Here is a 27738-nt window from a genome sequence, read left to right on the forward strand (position 1 = left end):
CCACCTTTCATAATCAGTCTTCTCAGCTTTAGTACTTTGATCTATGATTATTGGCCTTGAAGTATCAATAGCAATGTCAAGCTCGTTGATTGTCAACAACAATTCAATTTCTCTTATCCCTCCAGTGAGAATTAGTATATTAGCCAAATTCAAAGTCTTCAAGTATATTGCAGAAACTACAGATGAAATCACAAACATGAACCAATTAGGTTCCTAATTTCCTTTTGCAATTTGCACATCATAACTTATATCAATGATTCATACATATAGACTTATCAACACGTAGTTTGATAATCATACATAGAATGACTCATTCACCGAGAACTTAGAAAATCACAATAAGATATGCAACAATAGACAGTTCTCAAGTGTCTCATGCATGCTGCAGATATATGCAAAAATTTTGCAGGGTATTGAGATAACAACAATCTTAATTGCGAGTAGTTAGTCATTTACAAAGAAAATTCAATCAATAATATCATGTAATGTTAAATTTCCTTGAACTAATTTTGGATCTTCCTGTTTTCAGTATCAGAATTTTAACAAAAACTCAAAAGGAAAACCTAGATTCAACATGTGCATCTGAATAAACTTAGATACATGGTTTCTACAAGGCAATATGAATTACAAAACATACCTCCTAGAAACGATTTTAATTTGGAACAGCGCAGCGGAATCATTCATCCAAATTGAAGAAAGTTTATTTTGATGATTTTGAATTCTGTAAAGGAAAACCCAGAACAAGATTTCATTCGAAGAGGTTTTAATTAATCAAAACCCCAAATTAGAGAACCCCTCCCAATAGAATTACAGGAAATCTAACGGTAATATTTATTTTTATTTAAGTTGTTTTGTCGTTATCTGTTGGTTTGCAAATCCAGAACCCAAGTTCGATTTCTCACGTTTACAAAATAAGGGTTTTTTTTTATAATTTATTTTTTATATAACTTATGAACCATTCGATTTCAAGACTGAATTCACAAGCATGTAATTATGGCTCTGATACCACATGTTAACATAAACATACCACTAGAAACATGCAATATGAATCACAGTACTTCAAATACAAATCCATGTTCATAAACCCTTCAACACATAAGGAAAGACTTACATGCAGATGAATTTAAGGAAGCAGCCATGTTCAATTTCTACAACAAAGTAGTAGCGCACCTTTTCATCTCTTCAGTAATCAGATTGCTCTTAACTAATAATAGATCTTAGTCCAAAAATAGAGCGTGTAAACTGTGAGAGCAGAGGCCACTATATATACAACATAATCCTAGCCAAGTTCTATAAGGATTCCCCTATTAAAATCCATATAGACAGCCAACATAGTGTTTCGGCATAACATGGATTACAAATTCATTCTCAATAAGACTTCCTATCCAAACTTGAATCAAATAACTTAATCCATAGATTCATACTCATGCTCATATTCTAACAGTTTTACCATTACTTATGAATTGCACATGCAACTTTGAAGGTTAGGTTTTCTTTATGCATATTCTACTTGTGGCATTTAAGCTAGAATGTATATCAAACAGGCAATTCGTCTGTGGCATTCAAATCAAATGTAAACATGCATGACTCATTACGCTTTGTGAAAACCCTTTTTTGATCTACCAAATCAACTTTGATTTGGTGCCAAAGGGTTTGTTTTGGACGCTTAAGACATCCCAACAAATCCTCAAAAGGAACATTCCTCAAAATATGCCATCTTGACCTTCAAAATATCCAAAATGTCCATAAACGTCAATATGGGAAAGCTGCCCAGTCATCACTTATTTCTTCGCCATAGTCAAATAGTTTGGAATTAAATTTTGAAAATTTGACACTTTTATCTTGAAAGACTCACAAATCAACTCCAATTGGAATTACTTCAAAATTTGTCCATTACTTTTTGCCTAAACTAATTACCAAAACACACTAAGAATAGCGTAAAATAAATAATATGAAATCGACTCATCAGTCTTCCCTCAACTATTATATCTATAAAAAAAATCATCCAAATCTGAAACTATATGACTGTTGGATTAAATTTAGGGAGCTTTAACGAAAAGCTTCTAGTACTGTTCACTTGAACGAAAAATCACAATTTTACTCTAAAAAGTTTATCATGGTACTATTCACTTACAACACCTTTTTGTCATTTTTGTTAAAACTCAAAGTTTTGAATCCCTTTTCATTAGTTTTCCTTTAAATTTAGTGTTTTTCTTTGTAAAACCGCAATTGTTTATTTTCTTCACTATAATAGACTGTTTTAATGATTTTGGATTTGTCTAATTTTTGCAAAGATGATCTATGAATAATGTACTAAATTATAGTCGATTTGGATCCTTAAAATACATCACGAATTGAATCCTGTAAAATAAGTGTAAAAATGTGTCTCAAATTGTATTCACATTTATACTTTTCTCTGATTGTCAGGGTACTGCAGCCGTTGAAGGTATATTATTCAACATGTCTGAGATTGGACCATTGAATTGTGCAGACTTCAAAAAGATGTATAATCTAAGATTGCTCAATGTTGATAATTCTAGCTTTGGCAATTACTGGGAGCTAAACGTTTCTCTTCCCAATTCTCTTAGTTATCTGTGCTGGGTGGGATATCAACTGAAATCTTTGCCATCAAAATTTTCTCCAGAAAATCTTGTCGACCTTCGAATGTCCTACAGCAATATCCAACAACTATATATTATGCATATATAATTGATTGCATGCAGTGTTGGAATCTGGAGCCAAAACCTGTTTCAGAAGACAAGTTTTTTGAGTTCCAATCCCTATACAGATGCTGCATGCGACAGTGAATTCCTTGTTGAGAACGATTTAGGTAGGACAAGTTAACCGTTATCTTGGCACCTTGAGTTAAAAAAAGTATTTTTAATGAGAGATGCAAAATATCTTAGAATTAGCATATTATATATTTTATTAGCGGGAAAGCACTCGAGTGAATCAAGTGTAAAATACTTATCTTGGCCTAAAATGCAATAAAAATTAATTTGCATCTTTTTTACATCTTTTAGAGGTGAAATCATGTCAGCCAAAGAGAGAAAATTAAGGGGGTTTCCAAATTTACATTTTATTCAATGAAGTATAACTTAAGAGTAGCACTATTCACAAACCATTTTTTTATCTCCACCCTAAATTTAATTTTATCCATTAATCTTCTTCATTTCTTTCAATTTGATGACTAGAAATGAAGAGCAAGGAGCCATGTTAAAGGCTGTCATTGGCTAGAGCCCAAGTAGCTTTTGGTGTAAAATAAAAGTTTACATGTAATTTTCATTGATTTTCGAATGTAGCCTATTATATATTTAGTCACTAATTCTAATTTTCTCAGTTTAATTATATAAAATTATATAATATAGTTTACAAACTATCTATTTTTCTTACATCATTTTTCTCATCTCTTCTTGTACATATATGTTTCAAGTTTGGATTTGTTTGAATTTTAACATTTATTTGTTTAATAACGAAAAGTTCTTGACTCACCTTGTGAAGTTGTTTTCTTAAGCTAGCTGATACTGTAGAAAATGCAATATCATGTTTCTTTGTTTATAAAGATTTAAATCTTTAAGCTAGCCCACTAGGTGAAAATTTCCTAACTCCACCATTGATGAAGACGAGTGTGTAAAAAGTAAAAATAAGTGTGTGAATATCATTACCCTAACTTAATTTTACATCTCTCATAAATGAAAGTAAACTATGTAATTGCATCTTAATTTTACATCCTTCTGTTGAACCACATTCCTTTACCTATCACTTCTCTACCAGACACTAGAGAGGTCTAAATCGAGTGTGGCCATGAAGAAAAAGAAGCAGCAGCCATGAAACTCAAAAACACATCATGGTTTTCTTGAGGGGAAATGGTAGCAGCAGAACAATAGCAGCACAAGATGGAGCAGTTGCAGAGACTAAATCAGCATATATGCCCTTTATGAAAAGGAATTTTCATTTTTTTCACAAAATAGTGATTAGGTGTTGGGCCTACTTCACATCGAACTTTAACTATCCAAACAATCTATTTTGTCAGTCTCAATTTATAGATCATTCTTGCAAAAATTCAATTCAATCCGAAACCATTTGCCTATTTAATTATCAGGATAAAATTTCATTGTTTCTTATATAATAAAATATTCTTTAATTTCTTTGAACCCTTAGATGTCTTAAAGTATTTCCGACTTGGCTAATATTTTGTAAGGATAATCTATAAGGTGTAACTTGAAAAATAAACGGTTCGAATCGTTAAAATTCGATATGATATGAATTCCACAACTAATTTATATTTAAAATATATATATATATATATATATATATATATATATCTTCCCTTAAAAGCTACCAATATCTTTCAGCAATTGTAGTTGACAAGATGATATGCAAAAAGTTGCATGACATTACAAGTTTCTGACCGTCAACATTCATGCATTCAACGGCATGGCAGGCAAGCCAAAACATTTTTATTCCTCAGTCGTATTCAATAGAACTTTCTTTAGTAAAAAAGAAGCACAATTTATATAAGTAGTGTTGTCTTAGTCAATACATTTTTTTATATAATTATTTATTGTTCAAAATCAGGGGTGGATGTTGTCCGGTTTTGATAGGTTTTACTCTCAAATCACAATTAAACTAATTAACTGGACGTTTAAGCAGTATCATTTCAGCTTTTAGAGCAACTCCACCCCTATCCACTTTGCGCCAGCACCCAGCCCATTTATCCACTTAATTGAACAGTAACAGACTCAATGAACAGTAATAGCCAAAACATCTCCACCCCAAAAAAAAATGTGCTGGCACCTAGTCTAAAAATGCGCTGGCACAAACGATCTCCACCCCTACAAAATGCGCTGGCACCCAGTCCATTTAAAATATTAAATAATTTTTTTATAAAATAATAAAAAAAAATAGTTTTAATTTCGGATAGGATTTTTAACCAATCTCGTCACGCCACGTGTCATTATCCGAACGTACTATTTTTTGAATATGATTTCCGCTAAGATTTTCAACCAATCCCGACAACCCACGTGTCACTTCCTGTTTACAATAATTTAGGCAAGATTTCGATAAGATTTTTAACCAATCTCGTCACGCCACGTGTCATTATCCGAACGTACTATTTTTTGAATAGATTTCCGCTAAGATTTTCAACCAATCACGTAGTGCCACGTGGCATTGTCCAGAACCTCATCTTCTTTTTTTTTGTCCATATAAACCCTACATCCCTACATCCATCCTCACACTAAACTCAATCCTTTTTTTTAGCTCAGAATTCTTCTTTATCATTTTCAAATCTTGAGTTCTTACAATGTCTTCTTCAAGGAGAGCGTATAAACAGTTGCAAGAGCAGCAGAAAAGGTTGTTGGCACAACAGGAAGAATTGGTCAATCTTGACCAAGGTGGAGGTGGAGATGAGGCCTTCGCAATGGAGGAGGATGACGATGATCACCATAGAAGGCGGAGGGCCTCACATTCCCGCCGTATCATGCAAGCTATGAGTCAGATAGCCAAACCCGGACGTGCGGCAAACATCGATAGAAGAAGGGAAAGACGAGGTAAAGATCTCTTGGAAGATTATTTTATTCCCAACAGCGTTTGACAGACTCAGCCACTTGCCCTGCATCGCGGGGCCCACTGCCTGCCGAAGTTGTCGGCTACTCGCCATTGCCCCCGCGTGTTGTGCACGCGCCAAGAAACGGACCGGCCTCTGGGGCTGTCCATTTTGGGCTAGGCTGTTGACTGGCACGGGCTGGGTGCCAGGCAAGTTGGCGGGCTGGAGCACATTCCCTGCATGCCGGGCTGTTATTTGGACTTGGTGCTGGGCAAAAAAAGCTCCGGTGGAGCTGCTCTTAGTGTAGTTGAAAATAATAATATCCCTTGGAGTAAAAATAATAAAAATCTTATGAAACGACCACCATCATCTTAACTATTTGAAACATGTATAAAACATTCATTCATGGTTGGATAAGACAGAGAAAAAATTGGAGTAGAATCCATATATACATATCTTATAAAATTCAAATAGAAATAAAAAATGTAATTACATCTCAATTTTAATATTATGTAAATCGGGGTCGCTACAATAGTTGTGAATTCTTTTCATGAAAATACTTTTAACAATCTGAGACCAGTAAATTTTGTGCTTGGTGATGTGTCAGCATTGGCTTTCAAATTGACGGTCTTAGACTTCCATCGCACAACATTTCTCTAATTATTTATTCAAATATTTGTGTAATTGGTGACAAAGATGGTTGAGTTTACCAATAAAAAAAGATAGTTGAACAAAACAAAACAATTGTTATTCGTGTTATAAATATGTAAAAGTTAGAGGTAAAACATTTACTAATGATAAGAGCGAGATAGATGTAAAATATCACACTGTAATCATAAGTCAAGTGAACGACAAATAAAAACGGGAGGAATGGATAATGTTATTGATCTTTCTTTCTTTCTGTTTTTGAAAGTATACGGAGTGCTCTATTTATAGAGCAACTCCAAACTAATGCATTAACTGCACATTAAAGTTTACAGCACTTCCTTTGACAATACAACCTCCATTCATTTCCAAATTCAATTTCACTTTTCATGGGCGTTGAAAACTCTACTAAGGCATTGCAGGCATTCACTACCCATCAACATTTTCAACAATTTGTAGTTAAATCAACTGTACTTGATGGTAACTGGCCCCTATTTGAACTAGGGTTAACATTTTCTAAACCGAATATCAAAACTTAATCGAAATTACTGAAATAAAAAATTTCCAAATTTTTCTGTTCGGTTTCACAAGCAAACTGGATAGGTTTGGTTTTAGAATGACATGAAAGCCAAATTTAAAAGTTAGAAAGTATGTTTAATAGCATTGTCGCATATAAATGTGAGTGTAACTACATTAGCTAAAACATATATATATTTTATCCATATTATTGTATATTAGTATTTATTTTCACTTGTAAGTAAGATATCTCTGCTTTTTCTTTCCTCTAATACAAACAATAGTGAAGGGTGAAGGAATCGAACTCGATATATCGTCGTACAAACTGATCATAACAAGTTGGACTTGCTTAAATAATAAATTCAGTATGACTATGTGCTTTTTTATATATGTTTTTAAAATAACTGAAAACGTTTTTGGTGAAAATATTTTTAGAACCAATTTTTAGTAAAAATGCAAGTAAATACTGAAAAACACTTAAAAATGCTTGTTTCTTTCAGGAAACACTTTAAGTGATTTTGGAACAAAAAAATATTTTCTTTAGAAGAGTTTTTTTTAAAAGTACATTCAAACGAGTCTTATCTTATTTCATTATACGAAAGAATTGTTTGTATTTAAAAAATAGTAAAAAAAAAAAAAATTAGGAGAAATGGAAAATATTATTAGCCATAATCCATTGACGTAATGTGGATTTTAGTTGTAAACACAGAACACAAATACAGACAACGTAGGTGGCATGGTCCGAAGAATTTTCCGATTACGCAATTGTCGGCTCAGCCCTTCCCTTCTTCCTCAGAAAACAACCAATAAACCAACAGTTGATCTGATGACAAAGTCATCTCTCAGACTATAAATACTTCCTCTCTCTAAAATTTCTCACTCCAAAAAAAACCCAGATGAAACGAAGAGAGAAGGAGAGAGATCCGATCGATTTCGAATGCATAATTCGCTGACAATCCAATTCCCAAATCAATGTCCGCCTCCCAAACCCTAGGCGGCCCTTCCCGCGCCGGCCGCCTCCTCGGCCCCTCCCTCGACAAAATCATCAAGAACGCCGCCTGGCGCAAGCACTCCCATTTGGTCTCCGCCTGCAAATCCGCCCTCGACAAGCTCGATTCCGTCACCGACTCCTCCATTATCGATCCAAAGTCACCCATATCCGGAATCTCTCTTTCCGACGCCGAGTTCGCCCTCGGCCCCGTCCTCCTCGCCTTAGATTCAGCTTACCCCAAGGTCGTCGAGCCCGCCATCGACTGCGTCTACAAGCTCTTCTCCCTCGGCATCATCCACGGCGAGATCGACACTTCGGATCCCAAGCTTTTGCTTTTCAAGCTCGTCGAGTCGGTGTGTAAGTGCGCGGCGATCAGCGAGGAGCCGATCGAGCTCGCCGTGCTTCGGGTCTTGCTCGCCGCCGTGAGATCGCCGCGGGTTTTGATCCGGGGCGATTGTTTGGTGAGTATTGTGAGGACCTGTTACAATGTGTACCTTGGTGGAGTGAATGGGACCAATCAGATCTGCGCCAAGTCTGTTTTGGCTCAGATTATGGTGATTGTTTTCACCAGAGTGGAGGAGGATTCGGTTAATGTCAGCATTTCTAGGGTTTCGGTGAACGAATTGTTGGAATTCACTGATAAGAATTTGAACGAAGGGAGCTCTATTTTTTTCTGCCAGAATTTCGTCAATGAGATTATGGATGCGAGCTATGGCGGTCCAGATGGTATAAAAACGGTTGCCTTCCCGGTTCTCAAATTACAAAACGGCAATGCCGATGGGGAGTCGAATAGTGATGGAGTTGAATCCGGTGACGGTTTTAGTAAGATTAGGGATGATGGGTATCTTTTGTTTAAGAATCTGTGTAAGTTGTCCATGAAATACTCATCACAGGAGCACTCTGATGATCAAATTCTCTTGAGGGGTAAAGTATTGTCCTTGGAGCTTTTGAAGGTGGTCATGGACAATGGGGGTCCAATCTGGCGCAACAATGAGAGGCAAGTGATCGTATGCTAATCATACTTGCTAAGTGCTTATAATCACATATTTAGTGTTACATTTACTTTGGTAATCTTTTGGGCGGCGGGGGAGGGGGGGGGGGGGGGGGCGCGGGAGGGAACACTCCAAAAAATCCAAACTAAAAAGTAGTGTTACTTTTACTTTGAAATCCTAGCAAAGTAGTTATCTGGAGATGTGAAGGCAGTTTAAATTAGCGACTAAACAATGTTTAAGACTTTTATAGTTTATATAATAGTGGTACACAATGCAGGTGCTTAAGGTGAATGCTACTTTAAGTGGCGTTTCGTGTTCTTAAGGACTTTAAGTCTGATATACAGTCTTTTTCTTGTTGTGATGTTTCTGGCAGAACATATTGTTAACTTAAGTACACTATTTTCATGAATCATTTATGAGAAAGCCAACAGTTTACATTTGCTTGGCACAGGTTTCTCAATGCGATCAAGCAGTTCCTCTGCTTATCACTGTTAAAAAACAGTGCATTGTCAGTCATGGCCATTTTCCAGCTTCAGTGCTCTATTTTTACCAGCTTGTTGTCGAAATTCAGATCAGGGTTGAAAGCAGAAATTGGTATATTTTTTCCCATGCTTGTCCTACGCGTGCTTGAGAATGTCCTCCAGCCTAGTTTCTTGCAAAAAATGACAGTCCTCAATTTATTGGAGAAGATCTCTCAGGATTCGCAGATAATCATTGACATTTTTGTCAACTTTGACTGTGATGTGGATGCCCCAAACATCTTTGAAAGGTACCGCACTTGTCTGTTATTTTTTTTTTAACATTTTGTGCCTCTAATGCAATAAGAACATGATTTCTTTGGGCATCCATTATTTTCTGTTTTGTGATAGGTAGCATGTTTCAGTCGTACATAGTTTAACTAAATCTGAATAAAAATCTTGAACTTTGGAGGTAGTTGAATTCTACCTAGCAGATAAAAATATTTATCTTCTAGTTTAAGCTTGCATATTTAGGGCACTTTTGTTTGTGAGCTAGTATTCTGGACTACAACTTGGAAGTTTCCTGATTACTATAACAAAATTAGGATGAAAACCATGTGACAAATTTAATTATTATCTATGAACTTTAATAATTTATTTCCCTTTAGTCTTAAGTTTCCTGTGCAAAGCATGATACATTGAGGGCTTGTTTAGTATATTAGGGACATTCTTAGCTAACCATTTATAGAGCTGATCTTGAGCGCTTTCTTATTTTGAATTAGACTCTAGATTCTTCTGTTACATGAAAGATCTTGAAAATGGGAGTACGTTCTTTTGACTTAAGACAATGTCAGCGATTTTTCCAAAAAATCTGGGACTATTTATATTTCATATAGCAGAGCTTAGTACTTATATTGTGGTACCTCCCTCACTCTCCTTCTGACACACGCAGACAGATATAGTCACACCAAACACAGCATATACAATATTTTTCATTGTCATTCCTCTGTAAGCATTGTGCTTTTGTAACATGTATTAAAACCCTTATAATTCCATCAGATATTTGCAGGATTGTCAATGGCCTTCTGAAAACTGCTCTAGGACCTCCCACTGGTTCAACAACAACATTGTCTCCAGTCCAAGACATCACGTTCCGGCATGAGTCAGTAAAGTGCTTGGTTAGCATCATCAATTCAATGGGATCTTGGATGGACCGACAGCTGAGTCTGGGAGGCTCCTATCTACCAAAGACCAATGAGAGTGACACTTCAGCTGAGAAAACAGAAAGTTTGACCCCAAATGGTGAAGAAGGAGCTGCTTTTGATAACGAAGTACATCCAGAAGGAAATCCTGAAGTTTCAGATGCTGCAACTCTTGAGCAACGTCGAGCTTATAAGCTTGAACTCCAGGTTGAGCTCTGCTTTGTTTGTATAGCGAAATAGAGTATACAATCATTAGGAATGCAGTATGAATTTCATGTTTGTCCCATCACTTGGTATGTCTCTGGCTAAACATGGCCGTTTCCTTAATAACATTTTTATTGTTTTTAATACAGAAAGGTGTCGCTCTGTTTAATAGGAAGCCTAACAAGGGCATTGAGTTTCTGATAAGCACCAAAAAAGTTGGTAGTTCCCCAGAAGATGTGGCTTCTTTCCTGAGGAACAACACTGCTGGCCTAAATGAAACCATGATTGGTGATTATTTAGGTGAAAGGGAAGAATTTCCACTAAAAGTTATGCATGCTTATGTGGATTCCTTTAATTTCAAAGGGATGGATTTCGGTGAAGCAATAAGGTTTTTCCTGAGGGGCTTCAGGTTACCTGGAGAAGCACAGAAAATTGACCGCATCATGGAGAAGTTTGCTGAGCGTTATTGTAAATGCAGTCCAAATTCTTTTACAAGTGCAGATACTGCATATGTGCTTGCATACTCTGTGATACTACTCAATACAGATGCCCATAATAACACGGTGAAAGATAAGGTTTGCTCGCTTAACATGTTCCTTTTGTTTTATATCAAACAGCAATGAGTTTTGAGCCCTTTTTCTTTTTCTGTTGATAATTTGCAGTAATCATTTGGGTGAGCTTTTAACTTCTGTGTCTTTTATCATTCTTTATTTGGGAACATTCAGATTATATTTTTGATTTTTCCAAGATGTGTTTCGTGTAAATATAGGAATGTTGCCTTCTGAAGTTATGCTTAGATGTTCTCATCACAGGAGCTGAAATCCTTTTGGGAACATTGTTAATCTCATTTTTTACTTATTTTTTAATTTTATGTCAATATTTTCTTTTCTCCATTTTTGTTTTATTTTGGAGGAAGGGGTAATTTAGGGAATTAGCATTTTCTTCTGTAGAGTTTTAACTATTTTTGAAGTGTGTAGATATAATTCATTAAAATCTCTTGTTGTATCTCATTTTTCATACGCATCGATTAGCATTTTAGCGCTTATCAAAATCTATCTTCTGTCTGCTAACATCTGTGTTCACTGGTTATCCAGATGACCAAGGCTGACTTTATCCGGAACAACCGAGGAATAGATGATGGAAAGGATCTACCTGAGGAGTATCTTGGTGTCCTTTATGATCAAATTGTCAAAAATGAAATTAAGATGAGTGCCGATTCTTCTGTACCACAGAGCAAGGAGGAAAACAGCTTTAATAAATTATTGGGCCTGGATGGTATCCTGAATCTGGTAACTGGGAAGCAGACTGAAGAAAAAGCATTGGGTGCAAATGGGCTTCTTATAAAGCACATCCAAGAGCAATTTAAAGCAAAGTCAGGAAAATCAGAGTAAGCTAAGAAAATATACAAAATAGAATCGAATATCGTTATCTTGTTTGTAAGATATTTTACTGATGACTACACTGATGGATGGAGTGTTGAAAACTGGGTTAGTGTGGCCATGGTTTAATGAGTATAATATTCCTTTTGAATATCTCATGACACTTCGTTTACTATGTAGAAATGACAGTCACACCTTCCTTTGTTGTTTCTTCTACTGCCAAATATTTACATTAAGCAGATACTGTTTTGGTAGCATACAATGATATGGTTGGTTGAGCATTGTTTGGGAAAAACTGAACTTTTCTTGATCATACTTTATCTCATGCATTTAATCAACCAGTTCCAAGTCAGACAGGGGAAGACGGTTGCAGTAGGTTGAAAGCCAATGTTTATGTAGTCACATCCTATTAACATCTTTCATTTATAACAAAAAATAAGTAAAGTAATAACCCGAATTAGGTCTAAGGCATCGTCGAGTTGGTATGAGCTGATTTGGGAGTTAAGATCATTTAATCTGATCAATGAGGAATTTGATTGCTTGGCTTCTGCCTATTCGGAGTCTGGCAACATTTGGGAATTCATGTTTGCTTGGTGCTGCAGGTCTGTCTATCATGCTGTGACAGATGTGGCAATATTGAGGTTTATGGTGGAGGTCTGCTGGGGTCCTATGTTGGCTGCATTTAGTGTGACTCTTGACCAAAGTGATGACAGGCTTGCTACTTCTCAATGCTTACAAGGTTTCCGGCATGCTGTTCATGTTACTGCTTTGATGGGAATGCAGACCCAGAGAGATGCATTTGTCACTTCAGTAGCAAAGTTTACTTATCTACATAATGCTGCAGATATGAGGCAAAAAAATGTTGACGCTGTGAAGGTAAGTGAATATTCAGTATATCTTAATCAAAAGGAACATTTATTGCCTAAATCAACGCAGAATATGGTTGTTCAGTGGAAGAACATGTTACGCAAGTATCTGGACTTTCACATGTAATACTATACCCCACATATATTATAATGGTAGAACAAATAGGACCAATTTGGATTACAATTTCTTGACCCTTTTCATATGACGAACGATACCATTTAGGGCTCAGGTTTACCGTTGGTAGATTATAGCACTGAAACTTTATTGCTTGCATTCTTTGGATCTTACATGTGTATGCTCTCAGGAAGTATATATGCAATGTCCTTTTATATCAGTTTTACCTATAAATTTAATGTTTACAGGCAATAATATCAATTGCCATTGAAGATGGTAATTATCTTCAGGAAGCATGGGAACACATATTAACGTGTCTTTCTCGAATAGAGCATCTGCAACTGTTAGGAGAAGGTGCACCTACTGATGCATCCTTTTTGACTAGATCAAATGTTGAATCAGAGGAGAAAACACCAAAGTCTACTGGACTTTCTTCTCTGAAGAAAAAAGGAACTATACAGAATCCAGCTGTGATGGCTGTTGTTCGTGGGGGTTCATATGACAGTACTAGTGTCGGGGTGAACACTTCTGGACTGGTAACTCCAGAACAAATTAATAACTTCATTTCAAACTTGAATTTGCTGGATCAGATTGGGAATTTTGAGTTGAATCATGTATTTGCTCATAGCCAAAGATTAAACAGTGAAGCTATAGTGGCTTTTGTGAAGGCCTTGAGCAAAGTTTCCATGGCAGAGTTGCAATCTCCAACAGACCCTCGCGTATTCAGCCTCACAAAAATAGTTGAAATAGCGTAAGCATCTTTTCTCCACTCTATTAGGTTCTGTTGCGTGAGCACAATGACAGCAGAATTTATATTTTATTGTAAGATTGCGCATGAAAACTTAAAATTTTCAAGCTCCCAAATGGCATGCTAGTGCATGAAGTCTTTTGCGATCTTTTTCTCAAATTCAAAACTCTCTAGTACTTCTTCTGTGCTTTTCTTGCAGATACATTCCTTGTTTTTTGTCTTTCTCTTGGCAGTGATGATAAATTTTTCTTGATAATCAGTCATGCAACTTCATCTGAACAAAAGAGAAGTTGGGATGGATTTTGTGATCACAAAATAAGTATCTTTCTTTGCAGGCACTACAATATGAACCGCATCAGATTAGTGTGGTCTCGCATATGGAATGTTCTCTCAGACTTCTTTGTATCAGTTGGCTTGTCGGAGAACCTCTCAGTTGCAATATTTGTGATGGATTCATTACGTCAGCTTGCTATGAAATTCTTAGAGCGCGAGGAGCTGGCAAATTACAACTTCCAGAATGAATTTTTGAGACCATTTGTGATTGTTATGCAAAAAAGCAACTCTACAGAAATTAGGGAATTAATTGTTCGTTGCATTTCACAAATGGTTCTCAGCCGTGTCAATCATGTGAAATCTGGCTGGAAAAGTGTTTTTCTGGTATGCTATTGTGTTACAAATTGCATGCTTTAGTGTCACATTTATTATTAGTGTTTGCTGAAGGTGGGCTATTTAGGGGAAAAGGAAATTCCGAACAAACACTAAACTATAGTTTCCTAGTGTAAGATTAGTTAAATTTTTTAAGATTTGTGACCCAAATTGAGCTATTGCCACTGTGAAGTTTCGTATGATAAAATCAGGCAATAATGATCTCAAAGCAGGCTTGGGTGTGTTATCCACAGCTTTAAAATTTTTATCTAGTTATTTGTGAAATGACAGTAATAATGCCTTGTGTCTCACGTCATGCTGCTCTTTCATCAGGTTTTTACAGCAGCGGCAGCTGATGAGAGGAAAAATATTGTATTGTTGGCCTTTGAGACTGTGGAAAAAATCGTCAGAGAATATTTCCCTTATATAACAGAGACAGAGACATTGACTTTTACTGATTGTGTTAGATGCCTCTTAACCTTCACGAATAGCAGATTCAATAGTGATGTTAGCCTCAACGCTATAGCATTTCTCCGGTTTTGTGCTGTCAAACTTGCTGAAGGAGGGCTTGTTTACAACAAGAGGAGTGAGCTTGATGTTTCATCCCTTCCAACAGCAAATGAGGATGCTTCAAATGGAGTGACTTTTAATGAGAAAGATGAACATGCATCCTTTTGGGTTCCATTGCTAACAGGTAACTTGACAATAATTCTAGCTTCCGAGAAAGTGCTACAACTTCTTAGCTTTCTGTATTGTGACATGTACCACACAAACAATGCTTTGCCACTTAATCTACAACTAAGCCCCAAGCATTAAAAGCAAGAGTTTATAGATATAAACATCCAATTTTGGGTAGTAGGTTTTATTTCTCTTATTCTGTTGCTTGGTAAGATTTTAACCCTAAAATCTTTTGCAAGCTCTCCCTGCTCAAGCCCTCTATATTGGATTCTTTCCATTTACTATTCTTTTTAATATCTTTGGAGAAAGATTCGTGTTGCTCTTCATTCTTTTCAAGTTCAAATTTTTCCGTCCTTTTCTTTCACATAAATATTCTGTTGTTGTCACAGGTTTGTCAAAGCTAACATCAGATCCTAGATCAGCAATCAGGAAGGGTTCTTTGGAAGTTCTTTTTAACATTCTAAAGGATCATGGTCATCTCTTCTCACACTCCTTTTGGACTGCAATTTTCAATTCTGTTGTTTACGCTATATTTAGCTGTGTCAGCGATAAGAGAGACACACATACGAAAAATGACCAATCTTCGCCAGTTTCAGTATCTCCGCGCCCTGAAGGAAGCACATGGGATTCTGAAACTTCTGCAGTTGCAGCAGACTGTCTCATAGATCTATTTGTCAGTTTTTTCGATACAGTAAGGCCGCAACTACCAGGTGTGGTATCCATTCTGACAGGACTCATCCGAAGTCCTGTTCAGGGTACTGCTAGCACTGGGGTCGCAGGGTTAGTGCGTTTGGCTGGTGAAGTTGGTGACAAGCTTTCAGAAGATGAATGGAGAGAGATCTTTCTGGCTTTAAAAGAAGCAGCCACATCTTCCGTGCCTGGATTTATGAAGGTGTTGAGAACCATGGATGACATCAATGTTCCTGGTCTTTCTAGATCTTATAGCGATATAGATTTGTCATCTGATCACGGGTTTACAAATGATGATCTTGAGGATGATAATCTGCAAACAGCATCATATTTGGTTTCAAGAATGAAGAGTCATATTGCCATGCAGCTACTTCTCCTACAGGTTTTCTTCTTGCCCTTTCATCCTTTGCATGCATTCAGGAATAATTCATGTTTGCTTAATTGCTCCTATGTCGATGTCTGTCGTGTCAGTGCTTAAAAATTTCTGCTACTTATGTTCTTATGATCACGTTCCAAAATGCAGTGTAAAACTTAGAGCTATGCTTGTGAACTATCTTAGTCAAAGTTGTGGAATTTTAATTCTTTTCTCGTTTATTTTCTCTTCAGGTGGCTACTGATTTGTGCAAACTCCACCTCGGATCGTTCTCAGTCGGAAACATTTCAATCCTCCTTGAAATATTTTCCCTCATTGCATCCCATGCTCACCAACTGAACTCAGAGACAATTCTGCACAAGAAGCTGCAAAAAGTGTGCTCTGTCCTGGAACTCACTGCTCCGCCTTTGGTTCATTTCGAGAACGACTCTTACAAGAACTACTTAAGCTTCCTCCAAAACGCCCTCGTGGACAATCCTTCTCTGTCCGAGGAGATGAACATAGAAGCCCAACTCGTTGGAGTGTGTGAAAGTATATTTCAGATCTACCTAAACTGTACGGAGCTTCATTCTGCTGAGCAGAGGCCAGCTGATGAGCCAGTTTTGCACTGGATTCTTCCCTTGGGTACAGCAAAGAAAGAAGAATTGGCCACCAGGAGTGACTTAGCCGTGTCGGCGTTGCAGGTATTGAACAGTTTGGAAAAGGTTTCGTTTAGGCGGCACATTTCTCGGTTATTTCCGTTGTTGGTAGATCTTGTGAGGAGTGAGCACGCATCTGGAGAAGTTCAGCTTGTTCTAAGCAACATATTCCAATCATGTATAGGCCCAATAGTAATGCAACAATAACTTTATTTTTTGTGAGACACTTGATATACACATTGCCATCACCAAACCACAATTTTCTTGTCCTCCAACAGACTGGATCCACAGAGAGAGCCATTACTATAATTTCTTATTAAATTTTGTAGTTTATACAAAACCAAGGCTGGATTTTCCCACCTTATCAAGAGTGTGTATCATCTACTCTAATGTGTCAATAATATCCATATCTATGTGGTGAGACTCTGTGTCGTAGTGAGACTAAATTTGTCTTTAGTATGCTTTTCGCGATGGGTTTTGTTTAAGTTATATCTCCAAAACGGTCATCGTGCATATTTTTGGGTCTAGACAGCCAGAAGAGTGCAAGATGATTATTTTGAAATGTCAATAACAACTCCTTATCGGTTTGATTAATAATTCATATTCAAGTACCCATCATCACCATTATTATTTTGCTTGTAGTCCTCTATAACTGTCATTTTTGGTTGTTTATAATTGCTTGTGGTCTAATAAACCTCCATTTTGTTTTTGTACTTCATTTTTGTTTGTTCCTCTTCTTCACCATGTCACTTCCTCCCCGTCCAGCCGTCATGGCTCCACCACCACAATCCTATTCCGAGTTGTTAATGATAAAATCCTTACCACTGAGCACCACCACCAACCCCCGCCTGCCGCCAACATCTCGACGAAGATTGATCGCGATTCCTTTGATGACGAATTCGATTGTATTTTTTTTTTATTTTTTTTTATCATGGTTTGGTTCTTGTGATGTGATTGGGTAGATTGTTTTGTTTCTGCAACCTTGTGAGTAGTTAGTTTGGGAAGGAAAACTAGTTTCAATTTATTTGACTAACGAGGGTTTTGTTTGGTGTTTTCTGCTTTTTTTTTGTTTTCTTCTTTCTGCAATTTGGTGGAAGAAGATGAAGATCTCCAGGCTTTGGTGAAGGAGAGCTTTTAATTTGAACTTTTGGTAGGTTAACAATTGGTAGTTTAATGGAGGGCATATATGAAATTTTAAACACATTAAATGTTGAATTTATTTTTTAACAAGCGATATTATAATGTTGTTTAAATTCATTTTTTACGAGAATAAAAGACGGTAAAAGTGATAGTAAAATCCAGTTTTCAGCTAATAACTGTAAAAGTTGAATAGGAAAAGGTAGGATCGGAAGATAACTAGCATCCAAACTCTTATATAAACAAGACACCTTTGACTGTGAGATTAATTTTTTTTTTTTTTTTTTTTGGTAAACTGGAAATAGCATTCTAAGGCAAAGACTAACAAAGTACAAAAGCAAGTACACACAAGAGATCCAAGCAAAACAAGAAAGGGCCCAAAACACACATTGAAGCCCAAAAAGAAACACTTCAAAACAGAAAACATTATCCTCCTGCTATCGATGATGCCACCAGAACAGTGCCTCTAAACCACCGCTAGCCAGCATCCCACAACGAACATCCTTCTAATCGCATCCACGGAATGAAAGAAACTAATGGAAATACGTAACCCATTAGCGACAGAGCCAATCAAGGCAAATAGAGTGAAGGTGATGGTGTAAACACTCGAATCGGAGCTCTACACACCTTCCGAAAGCACCACAAGGTGTGGTGAAGAAAAGTGTATGCATATTGGAGTTGGCGTAGAGACGTTGAAGGACTGAGCAAAAGAGAAGGGTTGATGAAAGACATAAAAATGGATGGACGGCAAGGGACGGAGTAAAAAGAGGATTTGATGTGGGGTATAGAGAGATGAAATCGGCAGCAATTGAGATGGAAAGATAGCGACAATCTAGATGGCAAACAGATGGAAAATGAAGCAGAGGAAATAAAGAGAAAGTAAAAAAAAAAAAAAGGCAAAGGTAGACAGCCGCCAGCCCTAACTGTGGGGTTGGCGGTAGTTTAAAACCATTAAACACTCCAAAATCCAACGTAATAATTGACCAAACAAAAAATAATCATAAGTAATAATATATTTAACCGAGTGATTTGATGTCTGATAATTACAAGAGTTGCTTAGAGACTCTAGAATATGGCATTCTAACTTTACGAATTTGATTACAATACTTTTTTGACGGTTAGATATCGTCTCTTAAGTTATAAATATATATATATATATATATATATTTATATGAATTATATCTAATTATAAAATAATTATTGTATTAAATATATATTGTACTCAGGCAAATAAAACTTGTCGCCTCTTTTTATTTATGCATATCTCTGTTTATATTCGATATTTGGATTGAAAAATCAAATTAGAATCAAAGTACAAAAATAAACATAAGTTTGCAATAGGAGAAAATGGCAAGTAAGAAAAAAAGAACGCGTCTGAAGAACATTATATTGAATAAAAATGAAAAAAAAAAAAACGCACGAAGAACATTATATGGAATAAAAATTGAACCTGAGACACTAAGATATCAATGAAATTGCAATAAACCGTGATTTATAAACGCATTAAAAGTTTGAGATAAGTTCTATAGTAGTTGTCTCCTATTCAACTTGCATGATTCCTTAGCAAAATACCAAAGGAGTTTTGATGCTGATTTGAATGTGACTAGGAAAAACAATACAAGGCTCGAACAATAAAAAATGAACCACTAAAAACTTATTAAATCGATAATAAATTTGTCACAATTAAATATCGAACTTATCATTTATGAGGGTAGTGTTCAAATCCATGTAAATTGAAGTTGCAATCTTTTTAATGCCAAAATATATCTAAATAAGGAATAAACTTTTGTTTTGAAATTTTGAGTGGTTTTTTGTTTTGTTGCTTGTGATAGATACATGATGGGTTCTTAATCTCATCAATGATCATCTAATTTTAATAATAAATTAAACTTAATAAATAAATACAACTTGGAGTTTTCAAAGGAAATATGAACAATTTAAAAATGCCTTCCATGGGAACATTTTAAAAGTGTTTGTCGGTATAGTATTAGTAGCGGGTTAAAAATTTTCTTCCTCCAACCGATATGTTGATCGAATCATTTTACATTTGGTTTTAGCACGTTTTATTTAAGAACTTTCAGTGAATTCATCAGCTATAATTTATCTGTAGATGCTCTATGACAGAACAAGCATGAATAACATTGTAAATAAAAATAATTAACAACTTTTCAAGATTTAGTTCATGCATTTTATTTTTATAGCCAAAAAATAAAAAATGTTGTGGCTTATTTTATCTAACAAGGAGAGGGAGGGCCGGCGGCACAGAGAGAGAATAGAGAGAGATGTGTTTGTAGGGTTGTGAAGAAGATGTATTATTCCCCCTACGCAATGCCTTTATTTATAGTAATAAGGGAGGGAAGAATCCTTGTCTTCCAAGGAATACAAATCCTAATAGGGAAGAATAACTAGTATCAAATCTAATCTAGGATTTACACGATCACATTTAAATACAAAGTTTATAACACTCCCCCTTGAGTGTGTAAATGCTCAAGTAGATTTGGCATCATATAGAGTTGAAGAAGTCAACTCGTTAGCATTGATTCTGGGAACACGCTAGTCTCAAAGTAAAGTAGGCACTTGCATATGGAACCAAGTCTCACAAAAAACCCAATGGCTATGGTAAAACCCAAGTAGGAATGAAACCCGTAGTCTAAGAAAAAATGCGTGAGTAATGCAAAGCCCAATGAAACGTCTACGAGACGTCATCAGCGATATGATCAACCCAAGGTGGGTGCTTCGTCAAAACCTCGTTAGGTAGCAAAAACCCAATGAGAAAAATGCTCCTAATCGTAGAGAAAATAGTACATTAAGATCAAGCAAGTATATTTCAGGATACTCCCCCTGAGTTTGACATAATTCCAAAGAGAACTAACAATGTTACAACTCAGAAAGTTTACGCATACCTATTCCTTGAACAAGCTTATGAAACATCGCCTTGGGTAGTGATTTGGTGAAGAGGTTGGCCAGATTGTCTTGTGAACGGATTTGCGTAACTTCAATTTTCTGATGCTCTTGCGATTGATGTGAGAAGAAGAACTTCGACGTAATGTGCTTGGTGTTGTCTCCTTTGATGTAACCCTTCTTGAGCTGCTCAATGCATGCTGTGTTGTCTTCATAGATCATTGTCGGGACATCAACGACGAGGAAGATCGCAGGAGCTTCGAATATGGCCCACAACTACTCTCAACCAGAAGCATTCCCGAGTTGCTTCGTATAAGGCGAGAATTTCAGCATGGTTAGAAGAAGTGGCAACTAGGGTCTGTTTAGTTAACCTCCAAGAGATTGCGGTGCCTCAAATTGTAAAGAAATAACGCATTTGAGAGCGCACCTTGTTCTAGTCAGATAAGTAACCAGTGTAGACATAACCAACAAGGAGAGAATCAACTCGAGATAAGGAGGTGCGACATTACTCGAGAATCCATAGGGATAGAACAAACCCAAATCCATAGTACCCTTAAGGTAACGGAAGATGTCTTTGACACCAGTCTAGTATCTGTGTGTTGCATTACTGTATCTTGCCAAAAGATTAACAATGAGGAGATGTTGGGTCTAGTGCATTGAGCTAAGTACAATAAAGCGCCTATCGTACTTAGATAAGGAACTTTGGGCTCCAAAATCTCTTCATCATCATCCTTCGGATGGAAGGGATCTCGTTTTGTATAACGACCAGTCCCCAAATATTACCATTTTTATAATTTTAAAAAGTGAATTTATGAAAATTCCTTTCGACATGAAATCATTGACTTTCAATTACCTTCATACCATACAATGTATGACCTATTCTATTAGCGTTTTCTTCTAGTACTCGTCGTTACGAACGCGTGGGAAACGGAATGTAATTTGGAGTTATAACGAAAGAGTTATAAACGAATGAAGTTGAGGGAAAAATGGTCATTCGACCATCATCTAAAAGGCTCCAGATTCACTGGAACAGTGAGATGGTGCCACATGTGTGGCCAAGATGGAGGGATAAGAGAAAAAATGACAGAAAAGAAAAAGATGGACCGGGGAGAGAAAGGAGAAATGAGGGAAATGAGGGAGTGTTGACCAATCATAAAAGAAGGGAGGAACCAGCCAAAATCGGACCCTATTCGACCCGTCGACCCGACTTGACCGTATCTCCCTACACCAACCACCTTTGATAATGTAACCGGTACCATCTTGTTCCTCACTTCGAACCTAGTCGAACCCTTACCTTTAATTCCACCTTCTGATCACCATTTTGAAGATTTGAGAACGAAATACTCGATGCTCTCCGTGAACCCTAGAACAGAGATCACCCTTTTTGGCATCGATCACGATGGCACACCACCTGTGGTTGGTAGCCCTCCATTTTAGAAGTACAACCAGACCAGAATCACAGTCATTGGACCTCTGACGAAGGAACGACGAGGTTCTTAATTTTCGGCCACTCGGCCTTTTCGAGATGTTTTTAGGCCACTTCCTGGCCGAATTGGACTTTGGCACAGGTATAAAAGTTCTTCCTCTTGATGAGTTTTACATTCCTATAAAATTTGGTAATTTTTGGAGTTGGTCGGAAAACTGGATTTCTGTTTGCCGGAAACCACCACATGCAGCGACGCGTGAGGGAACCCAAGGTTCCTCCTTAGGTTTTTTGACGTGCCGAATCCAAATCTTCTATCCATTTCCCAAATTCTATCATTTTAGTAGAGTTTATTAAATGATCTCTAATTGCGTTTAGGTGCATTGATTGGAAGCGACATCGTCCTCCCCAGTTCGAGGGGCTCCCTAGCAAAAAATATCTATGAGTAGACTCCTTCTTAACTTGCATGTTTTTATAAAAAGTTAGGCTTGCGTGCATTACATATTTCATGAATTATTGGATTTTCGTACATGAAATTCTATGGATTTACGAATATGATTTATTATGGATTTATGAAATGAGGCTTTTAGCTCTTGAGCTCCAGTGATATGAGATTTTGAGATATGTTTTCGGTGCTTATCTAGTGGGTTATCATATAGCACTTCCACATAACACAATATGTAGATGTCTATGGCCATAGAACACAGTTGAAGATATTTATGCTATACCCCTAGCTTTACTGGCGAAACCAATGTCGGACAGTTTCACTAGCCATGGTTAATATTGGTGTGTGATGTTATATGATGTTTCTTCTCTGGTGTAACCCAGAGTCGTACAACTTCACCTTCGGGTGATGGGGCCTACCATGTTTCTTCATTGGTGCAACCCAGTGTCGTACAGCTTCACATTCCGGTGATGGATAGTTACTGCCTTCAGACGACTATGACACCCCTAATGAGTACAGTATTGATGAGATTTACGAATTTGCCTTCGGGCGGCGATAACACCATTATTGAGCATTGTCGTACACATACATATTTTACAAATGTTTTCATGGCTTGTTAGAGTTTTCAGAAAACCTATTATGTAGTACTATATATGTGTTTTCAAAACAGGGGGTTAGTATGTTCAGAAAAAAAATGATTTTCTTATTATGAGTATTATTATTATAAACTTTGGTCCACCCACCCTTTTGTTTTGCGCCTCTTCAGGAGTTAGAATTGAGGCACACAGTCCTGGCGTCAGGGCAACTCTGTATAGGTATCTCCGAGTTTCCTCAGTGTATGACTTATTTCTTTGTTCGTACCTTTTATTATAATTCCTTCATAAGATTCTTGAATATTTGTATGCTCTGAACACAGTTCTGCATTGGTGTATCTCTTTCTAATTACATATTTTATTTATATGCATGTTTAAAATGACTTCGTCATCCTCGGGTATCGGTCAGCACGTGCCTACCCTGATATTTTGGGATATAGGGGTTGGGGCGTGTCATTCTGCATCTAGCGATCTAATGACTATAAGAGTACTTGAAGGCTTCACTTTATCCTCGTTAAAGCGGCACAACACTTTCTAGGTGTAGTTCGATTGATGAACTAAGATTCCATCCGAATGGTGCTCTATCTCGAGACCGAGACAGTATCGAGTCTTTCCTAGATCTTTCATCTCAAATTTTGACTTCAGGTGTGTAGCAATTCTCTCGAGCTTTTCAGGAGTTTCGATGAGGTTCATGTCGTCAACATAAACTGCAACAATCGCAAAACCGGAATGTGACTTCTTAATGAACACATAAGGGCATAGTTCGTTGTTCACATATCCCTGACTTGTCAAATACCCACTCAGACGGTTATACCAAATTCTTCCAGATTGCTTCAAACTGTAGAGTGAACGCCTTAGCCAAATTGAGAGTGTGTCCCGGGGTTTAGAAATATTTGATCCAGTCCATGTAAATCCTTCGAGAACTTTCATATAAATTTTCATATCATGATCCCCATAGAGATATGCAAATACTACGTCCATCATGTGACATCCCGTCCCGGAGTTATCGGAACCGTACGCGTGAAATTACCATTTTACCCCTAGTTACTTTGTTATGTTGTTTGGTTGTTTGTGTGGTGTTGGAAAAACTTGGGCCACACACACACACACTGTCTCACTCACCCTCACCCTCTGTCTTTGTCTCTGTCACTCTCTCCCTCCCGTGTCTCTCTCTCCCCCTTCTTCTCCACCTTATATGTACGGACCAAACCCAAAACCACCCAAAACCTTGCAGATCGAGGGAACCAAGTACACCATCTTGATGGTGAGGCCGAGAGGAGTCTAGTGGTGCCATTTTCAGGTGAAAAACCAGTCGTTTTCACGTCGATCTCATAAGCTCCGTTTTGAGCACTGTTCATGCAAACCTAATCTAGTATGTTTTTGGACATTCTAAGCTTGTAGATGTGTTAGTGAGGCCTCAAGGAGCTTGGGAATACTTCGTTGGGTGGATTTGGACGTCGGGAAAGCTTAGTTTCAAAGTTGGCCGAACTTGGATCGTTGTTGCAGGTGAGATTCTTTGATTTTTAGGCCTTAAGAGTAGTCTAACGTGATTCTACTAGTCCTAAGCTTCATTTTGGTATAAAGAACGTGAAAAATGGTTGAAAAACGAGTGAGAAAACGAAGTTTGAAAAATTTCCAGTTTTCCGGCGACGGCGGCGGCGCCGGCGGCGGCGCAGACGGCGGCGGCTCGCCGGAGAAGACAGGGGAATATTCCGTTAAGGCTAACGGAATATTCCTAACAGAAGCTAACGGCGTCAGTCAAGGTTAACGGAATATTCCAGGGAATATTCCTGACGGCGTCACCTGACGCCGTCAGTGTGCAGGTCACGTGGCCGCGCGTGGGGGCGCGTGGACCCGTGCCTGTGCTGGCGCGTGGGGGCGCGTGAGGTGTCCAAAAATTATTTTAAAAATATGGTTGTGATCGTGAGGTTGTGTAGGTCACGTTGGTATATTCATTTGTCCATTTTGAGCAATGTATGAGAAGTTATTTTGAATGGACGGTTATGTGCTTTAAAGTTAACGTTTTTATAGTTGTTTCGCATCTAGGTGACACGTACCCAGAGGACGAGCGTGCACATTCGAGGCAGGGGGGCTACGACCCTTCTACATACCAGTGAGTGGGCTTTTGTTTTCCGTATATACCTATATACATTTATATTCCCAGAAATTGATTTAAAAAGGGTTATTTGCCTTATGCCATGTACTTTATTATTTATCGTTTATGCATCGTTGCATGCATCATTTGTGGCATACATATACATATGCATATGTCATATATATTTATGTGTGGGTGCTGTGGAGGCACAGGTAAGTGCCAGGTAAGCGTTAATTAACGATTGCATTAAATAGTGGTTAGAGATGATTAGAGAGCTCATAACCTGCACCCCCGGTGTTAGTGCTCCCGCCCAGAGTAGGGCACAGTCCTTCACGTGTTGTTCACCTCCCGCACCACACGCTCAGCTTGGATCCAAGTTAGGTGCATAGGCCTGTCGTACAGACCACAGTAGGTGGTTCCGACTCGTAGGTGACCCGCGATTATTCGCACAGCCTTCACGTGATCGTAGCACTAGAGCGTATATACATGTTACACCCAGGCCTGTCGTACAGACCCCTTTAGGTGGTTCCGACTCGTGGGCAGGTTTAGTTATTGAGTTTGACATTTGAGCTCTATATACAGCCGTACAGGTCACGTTAGGTGACTCCGGCTGCCAGAGGATTGTGTGATTGATACGACTCACACCTGAGCACTTGCATATCATTAGGAGATTTTGACATAGCATATATTGAACATGATTGGCATACCCTTGAGCATGTTTGAGCATATCTATACATACGTACATATGTTATTTTCTGGGAAGTATACAGGTTTTACGGCGAGGGGTTAGATTGTGTTTTATTAAATGGTTTTCAAAGAGCTTTGTTTTTGCCCACTCACACTTTTGTTTTGCGCCCCTCCAGGTTCTAGTAGCTTAGCCGTTGCGGTGGTTTCCCTTGCGAGCTTTTCGGCGTTCTGACAGACACTCCACATTGTAGGTTCGCCTTCGGGCGTACTACGGTTGTTATTTTATTTGGACTGCTATAGACCTGCTCTGAATTTGTATCGCACTAACTAGCACTTATTCTAGTACTTGAATGCTAGTTTTTAATTATTCGTACTTTTATATTACTACTCTATTAGCTTCCGCACGTGCACATGGCTACGTCGCCTTTGTGTGACGGCCAGCACGCTCCTACCTCGGTCGGGGTGTGTCAGTTTGGTATCAGAGCCTAGGTTTGGCAGTCCTGTGTCCTTGTGAGTATTCTAATAATTTTGGTGTTTTCTGTCAGAACTATGCCGCCTCGTCGGGAACCCCGTCGTTCTTCTGAGCCTGCATTCCCCGATATTACTCAATTGGGGGAAGCTTTTGCTACAGCCCTTCAGGCGGTGATGCGCCCTCCCCAGAGGACTCCTCTGGAAACTATGTACAATCTGAAGTTGGATAAGTTTAAGGGCAGTGAGGGACCCGAGAACGCAGAACGCTGGCTAGAACACATAGAGAAGACTTTTCGGGTGCTGCATAATCAGGGGAACTTGCCTATGGAGAGATGGGTTGAGACGACCGCTTGGTTTCTTGATACGGAGTCGGCAGCTTGGTGGGAGCAGGAGCTTCGTAGGTTGACTCCGGATCAGAGGGTCGAGTGGAATGTTTTTACGAGGTTGTTTAGGAGAAGGTATGTGCCCCCTGAGTATATTGACCGTAAGAAACAAGAGTTTTCCGAACTGAAACAGCGGAAGATGTCAGCGAATGAGTACTACCGTAAGTTTACTGACTTGTCCCGTTACCACCCTGATGTCGCTGGTAATCCGGCGGAGATGCTCCGTCTTTTTCGTTTGGGCACCAGGAAGAAATGGCGTTCTATGGCGTCTGTAATCCACAGCGAGACTTACCGGGACTTCTATGAGATACTGCTGAGGATCGAGGATTCGGAGAATATGTCAAGCGATACTGATGAAGAGAAGGACAGCAACCAGAAGAGAGATGACAAAGGTAAAGGTCAAGCATCGCTTGGGCCCCGTCAGACTCAGAACTTCAAGAGAGGTGGAGCTAGTTCTAGTTCTTCGAGTGGTGGCTTCAGTGCCACTGGGCAGGGTCGTGGAGGTAGATTTTCTGGTGGCGCTAGAGGCCAGAGGCAGGGCGATGGTGGGCGAGGCAGAGCCCCAGTTTGTCGTAGGTGTAACAACCGGCATTTCGGTGAGTGTAGACGTGGTAGCAACGGTTGCTTCACATGTGGACAGGTGGGACATAGAGCGGCACATTGTCCCCAGGGCCAGCAGCAGCAGAAACCACAGCAGACCTTTATGCCACCACCTGCACCACTCCAGCAGATCCAGGGTCCTAGTAGCTACGGACAGGCAGGTCGAGGTGGTGCCTACCACTACCAGGGTGATGCTGTACCCTATGCCTCGGGACAGTATCAGTATCCTCAGGACCCCTACTCCCAGGGTAGTTACCCTCAGTATTCGGGCGGCTATATGCCGTATCCTCCAGCTTCAGCCGGCGGTTCTCAATG

General features: G+C 38.3%; 1 protein-coding gene across 2 annotated transcripts; it reads left to right on the top strand.

The window, feature by feature from the left end:
* The first annotated feature begins 7623 nt into the window (after positions 1-7623).
* Positions 7624-17109, top strand: LOC103949511 (brefeldin A-inhibited guanine nucleotide-exchange protein 1). 2 transcript variants are annotated; one of them, XM_009360625.3, is made up of 11 exons: positions 7624-8697; positions 9144-9461; positions 10220-10559; positions 10706-11131; positions 11651-11943; positions 12538-12811; positions 13165-13667; positions 14000-14321; positions 14643-15003; positions 15377-16059; positions 16284-17109. In XM_009360625.3, exons 1-11 carry the CDS (start codon positions 7682-7684, stop codon positions 16893-16895), a joined length of 5148 nt encoding a protein of 1715 aa, XP_009358900.2. In that variant the 5' UTR covers positions 7624-7681; the 3' UTR covers positions 16896-17109. The 2 variants fall into 2 exon arrangements, with proteins under 2 accessions (XP_009358900.2, XP_018503517.2); XM_018648001.2 differs by lacking the exon at positions 7624-8697 and having other exon boundaries at positions 9292-9461; positions 10210-10559.
* The last annotated feature ends 10629 nt before the right edge of the window (positions 17110-27738 follow it).

Source organism: the organism of the source record quoted next, unplaced genomic scaffold, assembly GCF_019419815.1.
Source record: "Pyrus x bretschneideri cultivar Hongxiangsu unplaced genomic scaffold, Pyrus_bretschneideri_v1 Contig10, whole genome shotgun sequence".
Classification (NCBI taxonomy): domain Eukaryota; kingdom Viridiplantae; phylum Streptophyta; class Magnoliopsida; order Rosales; family Rosaceae; genus Pyrus; species Pyrus x bretschneideri.

Bases quoted from the DNA above. Each gene is read 5' to 3' on its own strand.
- LOC103949511 (XM_009360625.3), top strand. From the start codon at position 7,682: ATGTCCGCCTCCCAAACCCTAGGCGGCCCTTCCCGCGCCGGCCGCCTC. The intron at 11,944-12,537 runs GTAAGCTAAGAA...TTGGTGCTGCAG, and splicing joins GCAAAGTCAGGAAAATCAGA to GTCTGTCTATCATGCTGTGA. The intron at 13,668-13,999 runs GTAAGCATCTTT...CTTTCTTTGCAG, and splicing joins ACAAAAATAGTTGAAATAGC to GCACTACAATATGAACCGCA.